At 41.6% G+C, this 16,277-nt stretch overlaps 1 protein-coding gene across 1 annotated transcript in view; it reads left to right on the plus strand.

Moving 5' to 3' along the window:
• LRRTM4 (leucine rich repeat transmembrane neuronal 4) overlaps positions 1 to 4,870 on the plus strand; it is a gene marked incomplete at both ends in the record, with an annotated part of 221,127 nt that extends 216,257 nt beyond the window's left edge. The window contains one exon of the mRNA XM_079547499.1: positions 4,649 to 4,870. Coding sequence (XP_079403625.1) covers positions 4,649 to 4,870 — 222 coding nt within the window. The remainder of the gene's footprint in view (positions 1 to 4,648) is intronic.
• Positions 4,871 to 16,277: the final 11,407 nt, after the last annotated feature.

Below are 16,277 nucleotides of genomic sequence, written 5' to 3' on the forward strand. Positions count from 1 at the left end.
CAAATGGTTGGAGATCTTTCTTCAAAGCCCAGCTGAAAGTAAAAAACACATAATATTTCCAACCTGAAATAGATCTGTTCGGAAAACTCGTGTTTTCAAAATGTGATTTAAGAGTTTACCAGGAAATTATTTCAACCTGGGACCGCTGGTGATTAGATCTTGCTGAACTGCAAGTGATGCTGTGCAAGACAGAGCATTAATCTCTGATCCTCAACTTGTCTTCACTGCAGTAAGCCTGCTGCTGTGCACCAAGAAAATACCTGAACAGGTGTTACAGGCAGCACGAAGAATTGGGTGTTCTGTTCAGCTCTGCATTGCTTGATAGAGAGGTGTTGCTTTGAACCCATAGTAGGGCTGAATTGTGGGTTGCCTAATAAAGCCTTAGTTATTAGGCAGTGCAAGCAATAAAGGATGAATGATGATGCATGCTATGAAAGGAAATGGACATAAAAGCAGTTTAGATATACAGTCACTTAATATTAATTGGGGGCCCAGTCTGATATTTTTCAAGCTCCTCAAGTTCAGTGGCCAAGGTTTCATCTTATTCATGTACACTTCATGTTGCAGAATAAGGATTTTTATCGATGTTTTGTTAAAAATCTAAGTACTAATGGCTGCATCTCTAAGAAACCGAATTTGAAGCATAACTGTTATCACTGAAAATTTTTTTAATTTGAATTTTCTTGTGCATTACCCCTCTAAAGTTTAGAGAGTAAGTTAGTTAATGTAGGTAAAGCTGCTGATACAAATCAGTGCAGTGGTTTAAACCAAACAAAAAACCACAGATTGCATTGAAATGTGGATACAAGCATTTGCATGTTGGAATGACTTAGGTGTCAAAGGCAAACTGGACAGAGAATGTAGAGACACACATTTTGAATTAATTTCGTCAAGTTTCTGGTAAACTCAAGTTAGTACAGCAGGTTTTGCAGAGTTGTTATTTGGCAGCAGTGCTGTTGAGCTGTTAACCTCTCCAATGTCTATTCATTAAGAAGATTTACATTTCAAAATTTCCACTGCTAAATCTTTTATCTTACTCCTGTAGCTAGGGGTTTTATGTAAATTTTGCTTGCAATTGTACGTTTGTTTGAAGTGAGTGACTGCTAAGAAACAATGTTTATTACATTCAGAGTGAAGATCTGTAGAGCTGCAGTCTTCAGAAGTTAATGCTAGCTAACTAATCCAGTCCATTAGCCAAAACCCCTCACTAAACAATTGAAGTGCTTATAATGCTTGTTGCTTGATAGACTCGATGCTTTCTTGCAAGACAAGGTTCATTCACTCACTGACTTAATCAACTGGATAAACTCTATGCTCCTTTATGGTAAGGCAGTAGCACAGATGAAGACCATCCTCCCTGGTGCCATACGTGGGTTAACATCAGCATGTCCATCACATTACTGACTTTACACATTAATGACTTTGGAAGGCATTCTCTTGCTAATCGTAGAATCACAGAATCATTGGGTTGGAAGGGCCCACCTCAAGGCTCACCCAGTAGTTCAAATCCCTGCCATAGGCAGGGACACCTCTGCTGGACCAACTTGACAAGAGCCCTATCCAGCCTGGCCCTGTGCACATCCAAGGAGGGAGCATAGCCATTGATTAATGTTTCTCCTGCAGCAAGTTTAAATCCTTTAAGTGCTAGGCAATGTCATTTTTAGAAAAGAGAATGGAAATGATTCATAGAGTACTGTGGAAAGGTATGTGCTTCATTCCCTTACTCTCAGTTTCTCACCTGTGAAAACTGTGTCTTCCATGAAAGAGGCCTTAAGATAATGATGGCAGAATCCCAGAGCCTGTAGCTATTTATTCGGGTATTTGTTAGCCTGTTTGGTGTTTTTTATTCTGTTTCTTTGTTTGTCTCCTGGAGGCCATAGCAGCTGAAAGGCCCCAGCTCAGGTGAGAGCTGCATTGCTTCAGTCCCTACACAAACACCCCTTGCTCAAAGACCTCCAGTCCCAAGGGCAGCAAAGGCAGGACATAATCTTCTCATTTTCCAGCTCATAAAATGACTTGTCAAAGGTCACTTATCTTGGCATCCAAGGAACTAGTTCTGTAGCAATAATGAAACAGAGTAAAAGTTGCTTTAGAACCTGGAGAAAAATATTTCTAAACTCAGCTCCTTTTGAATATGCTTTTTTTTTTTTTTAATAATTGAACAAAAAAATATAATAGCTTTGTGAACGATGGCTTCCATGTTTTCATTTCAGAGATACTGAAAATGGGGGAAGTTCTTCACAAAGAGTGGGGAGGTGCTGGAACAGGCTGTCCAGTTAGGTTGTGGACACCCCATCCCTGGTAGTGTTCAAAGCCAGATTGGATGGGGCCATGGGCAGCCTGGTCTAGCTTTAAATGAGGAGGTTGGCAGCCCTGCTTGTGGCAGGGGGATTGGAGCTTGATGGTCCTTGAAATCCCTTCCAACCCAAACCATTCTATGATTCTATTATACGGTTCCAGAGAGGGAAAGGAGGCTTGGTTCTGCAATCAACAGTCCTGTTTGTCTTTCCATTTGACATGGGAATTTCTGTGCTGATCTGTTCCTGTGGTTGCCACCACATTCTAGAGGAATCACAAAAAACAACTTGTTGGGGGCCTGTTGGCATTTCTTCATTTGGTATTCCCTGGAGGTACCTCAAGGATAATGCTTCTTCCAGGATTTTGTCATGGCTTTTCTTTAACTTCTCTTGTTGGGATCTAGGTCCCAGAAGAGTTGAGGAGCAGCAGAAGGGCCATGTCTGAGAACAGGGGGGCACAGTTGGGCCCATTTGTGTTCTCCAAGTGAACACGTAGCTCCTTAGCTCATGGGTTGCTCAATACGCCTATTTGTTTTTTACACTTTCAAAGAACTTTCACCTTCCCTGTGCTTATGTGTCCCTTATTAATGTAATGTCAGCCCTCCACAAACCTGACTTTTGTAAGTGGAAAAAGAAACAACAACAAAAACAATTGAGTGGTTCTCTACAGCTGCTGAGACAGAGCTGAAAGGGAAATGTGTTTATCCACCACCCAGGGGTGCCATTGGGATCCCAATTCCATTTGACTCCCATTTGGAGAAGGGAAGAAAACAAGCAAAGAGTTCTGCTTGCATGACTCGGGTGGTTAATGTACTGTGCGTTATTGCTGTAAAGCCAGGACCTCAATCTCTCAGCTCTCCCGAACACAAACAGTCCTTGGCTTTTATAGAATCATAAAGAGCTGCCTTAAAGGCTGAGGACAAATTCAAGCCCTGATAGGAATTGGCACAGATACTGCTGTATCTGAAGGGAGTTGGAGTTTCTTGCACTGTGGCTGAAGGTGATCCACAAGTGAATACAATTGTCCCATCAAATTCTGCTGAGCAACCTGTCTGCTATATTCCTGACTTTGAGCTGTCATGTAAAATGACGTTTTCAGCTGAGTTTCAGGTAGCAGAAGAGTTTTGGAAGCTCTCCAGCGTTCTGCAGAGGGATCAGGGGAGGATTCCAGCTGCTTCTCAGATCCAAATGCAACAGGAACTCTGACCCTGCAGGACTTAGAATTGCTCCTAATGCCTTTGCTTTTTCATAACGATTGCAGCAGTGTGCACCATGCAATGGAAATTTGTGATAAATTAGCTCTGTAGTGTTCACTTAAAGTTCAGCATGGAAAATAAGGAAGCATTGCTTATGAGATTGAATTCTGTGTAGGGATTCTCCAGCTATAATGAGCCCAGGTTTGCTAGGTGTGTTAGAATAGACTCTTGCCTCTGTCTCCTGCAGTGTGATTTTTTCCTAAAAGCTTATTTCTTTCTACTTGAAAAGCTCGTCTCTTGTAGCTGATAAAATTATCTGCAAAGATTTGTATCTGAGGTTGTGCCATAAATCGTATTTACCTGTAGGATTAACATTTGCAAACATAGGACATCTATCTACAAAAAGAAAGGAAAGGAGGAGATGTGTGTGGGGTGGGGGATTGGGGCATTTTTTCTATTTACATTTTAAAAAAAAGAGGATTCAGATAGATCTTGCAGGCATTTTGAATATATTTTTGCATTCGTACAAGGTGTGGATCTGCTCAGCTCCAGCGAGCATCATTAAGGCTCTTGGTGAGCCTGTAAGATACAGAACCCACGAAATCATCTCGAAAACAGTTTAGTCCTAGGAGGAGTAAACACGTGTCCAGCTGTGCTGAGAGCTGCAGGAGCTGGCAGCTGAGATTTCCTGTCCTTTGACATGCTCAGGCTGGGCTGCCTTCTGTAGAAATGCTCAGCTGCTTTTGAGGCTCTGGACGAGGGCCTGTTTTTGTTTTTTTTTTTAAAAGGATTGTCTTACCAGCAGTTTCCTTCACAGCCAGATTGTGCAAGCAAGGTCAGAATTCAGTATACAAGACAGGACGGGTTGAGATCTGCCCTAGACATAGTCACCTCATGGACCTAAGCTCCTAACCTCAGCACCGTGGGAAGAGATGAACCCACATGCACTACACTGACTCTCAGCCCAAGTTAAGGCTCACTCACTTTGAGTAGTCCCATTGCAGGGGACTGGATGAATCAAGAGCTGTCTTCCTGCAGGAGCTGAATGCTGAGCACCCAGCACGTTAGAGCTGCACTGGGATAATTGCTAAACAAACATGGCAAAGCACATCATTCACATTTCTCTCTTTTTCGATCTGTTTGGGTCTCCTGCAGGTCCCTCACCACATGAAGACTTTACCCTACTACAGCTACGACCAACCAGTGATCAGCTACTGCCAAGCCCACAAACCCCTCCACGTCAACAAGGGCTACGACAGCATGGCCCGGGAGCAGCCAGAGCCCACCAACCTGGAACTCAGTCGGGACCACAGCTTCATAGCCACAATCGCACGCTCAGCGGCTCCGGCCATCTACATTGAGAGAATACCAAATTAGGGCCGGAGGCAGCGGGGAGCTCTTCCGAAGGACCTTTCAGCTCAGAAGAGAGCAGGGCCAGGAGCTAAAATCCACCGTTCCACTTCGAGATGTTCCAACACAGACCACGGGAAGGGGATAAAGCAGACCCCGCAGACTGGAAATGCTGTCTTGCAGTACACACTGAGAACTTCAGGATTTTCTTTGCTTTAAACTTTCGAACAAATTCCTCAATGTAAATATTAAAGAGAGATTGTTGAGTTCTTATTAAAAAAAAAAAAAATAGATTTCACTCTAGCTACATAAAGGGATGGATTAAGAGTTTTGTTTGTATATTTGATTTTTCTACATTGCACGGTTCCAGGGAAGGAGAACCACAGGTAAAAAATAAAGGGGTGGGGAGGGCAAGGGCTGGGGTGGGATGGGTCAGCCATGATTCCTTATTGAGTGTTTATTACTCTTCAAAAATTTGTTTAATATTTTTGGTTCTTTTTCAACGGAGCAAAAGATAGATTTATATTTTCTTTTTTTTTTTTCCTTTTCCTTTTTTATTTTTTTTAATTTTATTTTTTATTTTTTTTTTAAGTGGTTGAGCGCTAATATTTCAAACTTCAGACATGGGCATTACAGCTTATGTTGAACCAAAAGGACATTGGCAATGGATGCAGCAGAAACAAAGAAACTTGGGTGCATGTACATTTAAGAGACAGGCTGTACACTATGGAGGGTGCTTTTGATTTTTACTGTCATCATTGTGCTTCATTGTTGACACTATAATTACTTCTGGGTCTCTAAAAAAAAGGGGGGGGGGGAAACATGCAATGGTGTATCTCGCATATTTACAGTCCAGATGTGCTGTAAGCAAAATTAATGGACATTTGGGAACCAAAATGGGAAAGATGTGCTTGAAATGGATCAGAAGGAAAATCCTTTAAAGCAAGAGTGTTTTGGTGAAACTCACTGGCTGACACAATTTCTAAAACGCAGGAGAATGTGTAACATTGGGTTTTTTTGTTTTGTTTTGTTTTGTTTTGTTTTTTTAAATTAATTATCCTGATCAGTTAGTTTTTGTGTAGTTTTTATCAATAAAATGACAACAACAAAAAGTGGTGGAAAAAAAAAAAATAAACATATTATTTTGTGGTTGGGACACCACAGCCAAGCTACTGTTTGAATGATTTCTCTGGATGTGCTACGCAGGGATTCAGTGGACAAAGGGAACAAAAATTTTATCCCATCTCACCTTCTTGGAGCTAAAGGAATTGGGTGAAGTTTGGAAAAGTTGTTCCTCCCTAAGAGTAGGTTTAGGGGTGATGCTGGGGGAGGGAAGAATGAGAAGGAGAAGCCTTCTGGCTTTCCTAAATATTTTGTCTCTGTAATGAAGCTAGATGGGTTCAGATTAGAAGGTAAGATATATGGTTTTTTAATTGGCTGGTGAATAACACAGCAGTGGGTGTTTATTTAATTAATATTATCACTTGGCCACAAGGTTAGGATTCAATGCATGAGTCTCTGTAAGTGCTCATTCTTGTATCATATATACAACTTCGTATTGTCTTCTGCATTTCTCACCTGAAAAACATGTTTTTCTTCTGAAAGGAAAGGAAGCATGTATGTGGATGTATGCATTCTGTGCACTAGGCAGCTTGTAGGAAAACGTGGACCTGCTGGATGCATCAGAGGTAATGTATTTAGAATTAAATGCTAGGCAGGAAATGAAAAGAAAATGGAGTGGAAGACGAGGTGATAAATTTACAGCCAGCTCTATTAGACATCTCAATATCTGTCAGATTTAGCATTCCTACAGACAGAGGGAAAAGGTTTCCTGAAACAACGGGCTTCTTCAAATTGAGTTTAAGACATTGACCCACAGCCTATTACACCAAAAGTGGAAGCTCCCTCTTTCTCCCATTGATTCCTGTGGGCTCTGGATCAGCACTGGAATACATTTCAATAGGCATCAAAAATGTGGTGACGTTCCCATGGTCCTAAAAGGTGATAATGGCAGTGTTTGTATTATAGGGTTCACTACTGTGTGCATGGCTAACTGGATGAATCCACACCTTTCTACCTGAAAATGTTGCTGGTTTTGTGCTGTTTGAACCTTGGTGCCAGTGTGGGCAAGAAGCATTTTCTTAGTGTTCTTGATGATTAAGGAGGTAACGTTCCATGAATGTTTTGAGGACATATTGTTGTGCCTTACCTACCTGCATGAAGGGACAGATATTCACATGGTGGATTGCTTTAGATCGAATCACGATGTCACAGCAGCATGTACCAAGCTACCTGAAGCACTATTAATTAGCTGGTTGCAGCGATCAGACCAAAAGGGCTCTATACAAACCTCTCTGGGACTCTGGATGTAGCAGAAATTAAATCTCACACTGCTGTGGCTGCAATTAGAGCCAAAGAAATGTGATAAAACCCATTTTTGAAGAAAAAAAAAAAGAAAAAAAAAAAGCCTGCAGTGTAATATGTCCAGCTCCAGTCTTTTGTTATGAGTTTCATATTTGTCTTTTGTTTTTCAAGAGTTGGCTCATGGAATCGTGATTGTATTACAACTTCAGCTTAAAAGCTGCCTAGGTTCCTCATAGGGAAGGTCTTACCCTCCTCTTCAGATGGTTTTTGAGGGAGGATGGAGCATTTCCCCAGATGCCAGGTAAGGCCCAAGAAAAACTTTGTGCTGTGTCCCTAAAGATCCCTCTCCTAGCAAGCAGCAAACAGGCGTACTGGAGAGAACTCATTATGAGTGTTTGCTAATGATGGCATCTTTATGGTCACTGCTGGGTCTGAGCACCAATGTCACAGATCTCCTCAGGACAGCTGCTCGTGGTTGTGCAGTCTTCAGGCAAGCTGGATGAAAATCAGCCTGACCTTCAGCCCAGTGTTGTTGAACTCTGTGCTTCACGAAAGACAAAAACTGATGGAACCAAATAACAGCTTCTGGGAGGCGTTGAGAGAAATTGACTGCTACCTGGCTCTCCAGCTTGTAATTGCCTTGCAAATGTCAGCAGGGCACTGAAATTACGCTGCACGGATAATGTGATGGGTAGGAGCTGCACCCAAGGAACGTGAGTCCGTAAAAGCAAGTTTCTGTTTGGATTTATAGCTAAGGCTGGCAATGTTCAGCCCTGAGATTTAGAAGCCTTTTGGAATATGCTGCCCCTTCCCATAGTGAACTGGAAACATTCTGGAGATTGATAAACACAATTTTGTCTCAGCTCCCCACTGGGAAAAGTTCCTGAAGGAATTTGCCTCACTGTACATAGGAAAACTTGTGCCTTTACAGATATCTTTAAGCAGCACGGTGATTTGTCTGCTGTATATTGTTATAGTGAAAGGAATTAATTTTTAGGAGGTCCCAGCAATTGGGCTCTTTTAAATGTCTGTAGTCACTTTTTTAAACCTAGCCAGACAAAAAGGAGTTTGATAAGGGTTCAGGTCCATCGAGCCTCGACCTTGCTTTAATGACAAACAAATTACCTGTCTGATGTAATTGCCCACACACAAGCCTCTGAATGGCTCCCACATAACATTAATAGCAATAAAGAATTATTTGACAGAACTTGTACAGTTTGGACTTGGTAGAGGAGAGATTTTGATCTCCCCACTCCTCAGAAATAGAGATTTCCAGAACATATGTTGTGTTCCCTGCTGCCTCAGCAGCAAATGTTCCTTCTGCTTTCCATAGGATTCTGCTCCTCATCAAAAATACAAGATGTACTTATCCTTATAAGTGTAATCAACAGTGGAAAATGAGAGTAAGCCAGCCACAAAGCAGTCATAGGGTAAACGTGATACTGAGGGGCATGGTTCAGTAGGCATGGTGGTGAAGGATTGACGGTTGGACTTAATGATCTTAGGAGGTCTTTTCCAACAGTAATGATTCTATGATTCTTTTTATTTAAAAATCCACCTAACTCCATGCACATAGGACAGTTAAGCAGAAAAAAAAACAGAGAGGACGTGAAATAAAGAAATCCATCAACACAGCAGTTCTGTGGCCAAGGTCTGGGGCCATCAGTGGAGCAGCAAAAGCAAAAAATTCCTCATTTTCTTCCAGAGCAGTTATTTCACTGGTACTTAATGCCCATTATTTGCTTTGATGCTCTGGTGACTGGCATTTTGGTAATATATGGGCAGGTTAAAGTAAATTCATCTATGGAAGAGAGTTATATTGGTCATTACTGGAGTCAGGGGATGCATTACACCTTTGTCATTACTGTGCTAAGTCGTATTGCAGTGTGATACAAAAATAAAATTACATGTGAAGCAGGCAGATCCCAGCTTCTTTTTACACACTGTTGATGCCAAGCAGCTCCCAGTGCTAACTCAGCACTTTTAAGGTCTTCAGCAATCTGCAAGCAACATTCTTGTTTGTTTGTATTGCACGATTGAGCTACAGGTAAGACAAGCTTTCCAAAGCAACTACAAAAAAAGCTATTAAATGCATTCTTGCTTTTCTAATTTTTGTATTTTTTCCCCCTCTAGGAGGTATCCAAAGTTGGCAGAAAAGGAAGAGAAGTCACTCCAAGCTCAGTAGTAGCTGAAACATTGCACATCTGCAAGGCAGCCTTGAGTAACTGAGGAGCTGCTGCCTCCCCCGGAGGCAAGAGGCAGATGATGCAGGTAATAGATCTTATTCCTGTTGCTTTGCTGTGGACACAACTGGCCTTGGGGAAGCAATGGCTTTTCAGACAGCTCATTGCATCAGTGGCTGCTGAGCTCTGGCAGTCCTGCTGTCTCAGCTGTGCTTCTCACTCTCTATTACTTTGCCATATGACCTTGGGAATACCAATTTACTCTTTTATTCTCTTCCTGGCTGCTAGCATGTCTCATGCCTAGCATTGTGCACCAGCACAGTCACGTCCTCTGTGACTTCTGGTGCAACAGAAATGGAAATAAGTGAAAAAGCTTGAAAATCCCTGTCTTGCCCCTTTCCCTGCCACCCCCCAGTGTTATTTGGTGTATTTAAAAGGCAAGCAAAATCACTTTGATAACGCAATAAACTATGGTAGCTCGTGACTTTCAATCAGCGCTTCGGACTCCCCAGTGATCTGAAGCACTCTTATTTGCTAAAAGTGTGTTCTCAGAACAGCAGGAATTAGAGGATCTTGATAAGCTGATGAAGCAGGGGAAGAAAGCATTTTCTTCCAAAGTCATCCTGGGAGTTGGGGTTGGAAAAGAAGGCAGCTGTTGTATATAGTAGAGTTCGTGTTTTGCTGGGGAATAAAAAAGAAAGCGTACCCCAATAGTCTGAAGCAGAATATATTATATATATTTCATTGATATACACAATATATCATCATCCTGTGACTTGTGCTTGTTTCTTCACGTTGGATTTTCCAGGTGAAAGAGAACTTAACTGCATATGGACATTTTGTTGATTAAAAGCAAGAGGGCCAGGCAAGTTAAATCATAGAACAATAGGAAAACATGAATTGGAAAGGTCTGCTGGAGGTCATCCAGGCCAGCCTACTGCTAATGCAGGGCTGACTGCAGGGTTAAATCAGGTTGTACCCAGCCTCCCTTTTCGGCTGCCTGGCACCTTGCTGAAGAATTTCCTGTGGTTTCAGCAACCTGCTGGGGGAGCAATGCTGGCACGCCTCCTGCAGGAGTGAGACAAGTCGAGCACAGTAACCCCTTCTGATCTTAGAGCCTTGGGATCTGTGATTTCCTCTAGGTAGGTGTACATGGGACATTTTTATGAATATGTCAGCCATGAGGTTTTACTGATTTTATTATATTCCTTTATTATATTCCTCATGCTTTCTCTGAAGCTGGATAAGACGAAATGGGGAGGTGGACTAGATGACCTTTAAAGATCCTTCCAACTCCAAGGATTCTATGATTCTATGAAATAGGAATGTTTGACAGTTGGTAGTGGGTTACAAAGAAGCACTGAGCAATGCCAGGGAACTTTTTTTCTCCTAGACTCAGGCGGAGGAACTCATAGACAGTAGAGGTGATGGGGGACTGCTGCAAAGCCTTGAAAAAGGCACAGCAGGAGGAGTGCCCACACTTGTGTTTCATATTGCAACACCCCAAGTGTGAGGCCAGATTTTAGTTTCTCACATTATGCAAAAGAATGTGCGAGAAATCATAGCTGATGATGTGCAGCTTGTAATTTATAAATAGCATACTCAGTATTTGCAGTGTATTTATATCATATTATGTAAGATAAATTGTTGGCAAACATTCATAAAGTATTTATTGGACATGCCACTGTTTGTTCTATGATTTATAAATCAATGCTGTAAAGTGTGAAGTGGTGACAGAGTTTCAGATAAATTCTTTGCAAAATGTTTGCTGTGCATCAATAATTCTGATATTAATTACTGTACAGTTTATCTGCAAGTGTTTTGGGAATGATATACCGTTTACTTTCTCACTAGTCCTGCTAGCAAAGGGCTTGGAGGCTGGTTCTGATCGATGCTAGAACTGCTGCTTGTTCACATGTAGTTCAGTCAAGAATGAATGAATCTGTCCCTGTTTTGTGCATTGTTGTTAGAAACCTATTGCAGCAGGGTTTGGGAACCAACAGCAAGTGGAAGTAGCTAGAAGTGCTGAAACAGCATAACCTGAGTGCCTTTGTCAGCAATTAGCTCCAGATTAGTGGCCCGCTTGCAGCAGGGACCGTTCCTGTCTCCGCTTCTGATGCAATCCGTCACGTTCCCCACATCAGAGGTGTTTTCTTCTTTTTGTCATTCTTTTGTTAAAAGTTTCAGTTTCCACAAAGGTTCATTCCTTAGGAACTTTGTTTAAGTGAAGCAATTTTTTGCTGGTCTTTGAAACCTTAAAAAGTTGAAGTTTTCTGGCTTTCTCCACCCAGAAAAGAAATAATGGGAACTGTGGTAGGAACAGGGATCCCCGCTTTACCACATGTTCCCAACACCATAATGACTTCTCTGTCCCCTCTGCTCTTCCCATAAAGCATTCGGGGACTCCAAAGATCTGGGAACACTCAGAGCAAAAGCACTGAGGTTATGATAAAAGAGGTGCTACACTATCTGAAGAAATGGGATGCGTTTAAGCTTCTGCCATGTTATCTAGTGCACCTATGAAGCCTTGGAACAGTTCTCTAGAAGCAGTGAATTATTAATACATTGGAAAGGGAGGAAGGGAGGAAGGGAGGAAGGGAGTCTGCTTAATAACACATCTGCAGCAGCTGGAAGAGGAAGCACAGGTGAGGAGGGGGGCAGGTTGGTGTTAATGCTGAAATCCATTCACCTGAAGGCAGTCTCATGCTTCTGGCTCTGCTGGGAGCTTTGGTTCTCACATTTGGTTTCTCTTTGAGGCTTTTTAACAGCAGATCCCAGCAACAAACCTGCATCCACATACAAAAAAAATAATAATAATTACATAGTGTACGTAACTCTGAAAATGCACCAAAATAAGGTGGATTTAAGAACTGAAATCACACCTGTTGAAATGCAAATGCACGGCAGTTTATCTGTGCAAGTAAGCTTTGAAGTAGTACTTGAATTTCATTCTGGTCTGGTAGATCAGCATGCAGCCATCTTTTTGCTTGAACTGAAAATGAGATTGGTTTTAGAACTGCAGATAATAAAGTAAGTTATGGATTGTGTGTAAATTAGTGTCAAACCCTGTCTGCGTAGATCATCCAGCCTTCTTAAGGTACAAGAAGCTTTTATGAAACAAGTGTATGATTTCAGATAGATGACCTCTTCGAGGTGGGAGAAGCATTTAGATAAGTGCTAATGCAGTAGTGAAGATAGAAGAGATAATATATAATGTATTGATCAAGTGTTGTCAATGAGAAGATACTGAAGTATGTAGCTGCATGTATTGGTATGCTGATAGCTTTTGGCCGCAATTAATTTCTATATTTTATCTACTTTCAGTAATTTTTGGTGAGGCATTGCAGCACAATGAAGTGGCTCTGAGCAGAGACATCTTGATTGCTTTCTGTTTAGAAATTTCGAATAGGATTTTGGTAGACTTTTAGAGAGCCAAATTCACCTGGGTAAGGCCTGGCTGGTATACCATCTGTTTTTGCCATCAATAATGTTAAAAAGTTATTGATATACTTTTTCAATTTTGAGTTCATGAGTCATTATCTTACATAAGTTATTTATCTTCAGCAAATATTTGTGTTCAGTTGACCGTGTTCAACCTTGTAGTTTTATTGAACACAGCGATGCATCTTTAAAATTTGACCACGTGCAAAGATAGCACAAATTTAAAACAATTACTTGCAGTTCATTTTATATATACAGAGAAAATGCACTGAAACAGGCTTAAGAAAAGCCTTCTGAAATAGCTCCACAATTCAACGGAAAAAGAACAGAGATTTGCAAGAAAAAAATTATATAAGATCAAAACATTTCACTTATCTCCCATTTACAGCAGAAAATACTAATTGTTGACTGCATCTTATTAAGACCTCTGTAAATACTAATTGTTGACCTCATCTTACTAAGACCTCTTTAGCTTTTAGTGCTCTCACAGGTTATTTTTGAACCTTCTTAGTCCCTCTGCATCCTGTTCTTCCAGTAGTACTAGCTGGACTTCAGACATGCCTTGCACTGCACGTTTGCCTCTTTTGACACTGTCAAGAACAGAGGAGCCTTGTGGTTGCAAGAGACATAAACAAGATCAAACACATCTATTTCCTTTGGCTTAAATCATAGGCAGTGTTATCTGGGCTCTGAACCTGGTTTGTATCCAAGTAATAATGGGAAGCAAAATGAAACATTTTTGTTTCCATTCCAGGCCTCTTAGCAGCAAATATTTCTTCATAGTAGGAATGTTGTCAGTGCTGGTTTGTTTGCTTTATTTCCTCTTTCTCTAAGTGGTGGAGTGCTGTGTGGTGTCACATCAGCTCCGTCCCTAGAAGACCTTTGGTTAAAGTGAAGTCAAAGCAGAGGTGTGAGATTCCCCTTGCCCAGCATCCAGCCAGTACCCAATGTGCTATTTCACCTTCCTTTGTGCATTCATTCTGTGCTCTGTAGGAACGGGACCCTGGTGGGGGGTTACAGGCAATGTCTACATTCTCAGCAGCTGTTTTGCTTGTCCTAGGAGTAAAACCTGTCTATAGAACTGTGGGAATTCTGTATTAGCATGAACCAAGCCCCTGTGATTCCACAGGGAAGGGGGCAGTGGAGCCTTGAAACTTGTCCCTATCTTTATCGCTGGGTCCAATTCTTTCCTGCTGGTATCCATGCTGGATGAAGTAGTGTGAGAAGTTAGAACAAAGATTGGTCCCTCTTGTTACAATGGTTCATCTTGTTCCAGGGTTGTCCAACCTTTTGGCTTGCCTGGGCTGCATTGAGCGAACAGAAATTGTCTTGGGCTGCATCTATGAAGGTTGCTCCGAAAGTAATGCTTCCTGTTTATTTCCATGAAAACCACAACCGATACAAAGAGCAAAATAACACTATTTGATATAGCAAATTCTCTGCTACAAATCACTATTTTTCAACATTGTCTTCATTGTTAGCTATATATTTTTACCATCAATGACCAAGAGCCTGCATGCTGTGCTTGTAGCAAACTGACCACTGTCACTGTTGCTACTGCTGAGACACACCATCCATTGCTTCGTTGGGATCACATCCACTGTTTGATCTCCATAAATGTCAGCAAGTGTCAATGAATGTCACTGGGTACCATTTTTTCTGCATGAATGAATTCAGTTCCATGCCTATGCAATTCCCTTTCAGATTCCATCCTGTCAGACAGTCCCTCTGCTGACATTTGCTTCATGGAAACAAAATATAATGGGATATTGGTGGGGAAGGTTCAGCCTCTACTGCCATACCTCCCCCATCCATTTCTAACGTCATACTCCAACAGAACAAAATAGGAGGCATTACTTTCAGAGTAGCCCTCATAAAATATAAAATATATAATATTAATGGTTTTTATTAAAACATTAAACAGAGAAGAACTAAATGGTAAAAACAGTGGATATGTGACCTTGCTTTTGTGAAACTAATGCATCAGGCTGGTTTAATGGCAGTGGTGGCAACTCTTAGTGAGTTCTGAAGGAGATCAGTAGAGATTTTTGATGAAATGTTATTCCTCCTGTGCCTAGTCCTGGAAAACAATTGTTCACAGATGAACATACTGACAAAAAGTGGTGACATGAATAAGGCTGAATGTGGGGAGAGGGGTATTTCTCTCTGGTAAGAGAGAGCTTATAAAAAGATGAGATCAAATTTTTGATTACAACTCTGCATTCCATTTGAAAATTCACAATGTTCTTACATTGACTGAAAATGGAGTCACAAAGAAATCAAAAAATTGATTATTTTTTTAGCAGTCTTGAAACCAATTCTCAAATTTCCTTATCACAACAGAAAGCATGGCTGCGTATTTTTTGCCCTTCGCAGGACCATGTTGTAAAATGTACTCAAAATCCATAAACTTACTGCCAGCACTTGAACCAACACTGCTCTGTGCACTGCTTTCTGCCCAGACAGTGTTAGCAGGGCACTGCTGGGTGGTTGTTGTGAGTGATGGGCAGAGGAAGAGCCACCACCATGATGTGAGCTGGGCCGCAAGTTGAATGTAGAGACATAGAATCATGGGATCATCAAGGTTGGAAAAGACCTACAAGATCATCCAGTCCAACTGTCCACCTATCACGAATAGTTCTCTCTCAACCATGTCCCTCAACACAACGTCTAATAGTTCCTTGACATCCTCTCTAATTCCCTGTTTTTCTTCTGCTGAAGACTGAATCTGTCAGGTTTGCAAGATCACTGAATGTGTTAAGGTATGTAACTGCTTTCTCTCTGCTTTCTGCCTCTGGATCTCCCTCTGTGTGCCTACAGGCAGCCGCCTGCCTGACTCAAACCCCTGTGGAAAGCACACCTGAAAAACATCAGAAGCTTTTTTCTCATGGTTGTATTAGCAGAGCACACAGAGTGTTGGTATGTTTTCAGCACTGAGTTTTCTGAAGAATGTGGAAGCTGTAGATCAAGGTGACATGCTTTAGGACCAAGAAGGTTGAGCCCAGCCCTCTCATTTCTATAGGTATCACAAGACTCAATCCACAACTGATATAAATTCTGTGCTCCCCACCTATATGTTCTTGGGCTGTCAGAGTGCTTAAAGAGCAGAAGTGGGTGTCGCATAGAGGAAGGGGCTGGTGGCTCTGGCAGCTCTGGTGAAGCTGAGCAAGACATCCCACTTGTCCTCCTGGACCCAAAGGGAAGCTGATGGCTGTTATGGCTCCACTAGCCATGGAACCAGTCCAGATGAGCCCATAAACTGTTGACAGTGGCTAATCTATGGAGATTTTTGATTATTGTTTACATGGAATTCTCTTGGTCTGTTCTGTGAAGCAATTGATTTTTTTTGGCCAAGGTAGGAGGGATGTTGCTAAATTAAAAATGCTGCTGGTCTACTGTGAACATCTTTGAACTTGCTAGAAAGGACGTTTTGGAAAAGAAAATAA

This window comes from Tetrao urogallus, assembly GCF_951394365.1.
Source record: "Tetrao urogallus genome assembly, chromosome: 27".
NCBI classification, from domain to species: Eukaryota; Metazoa; Chordata; class Aves; order Galliformes; family Phasianidae; genus Tetrao; species Tetrao urogallus.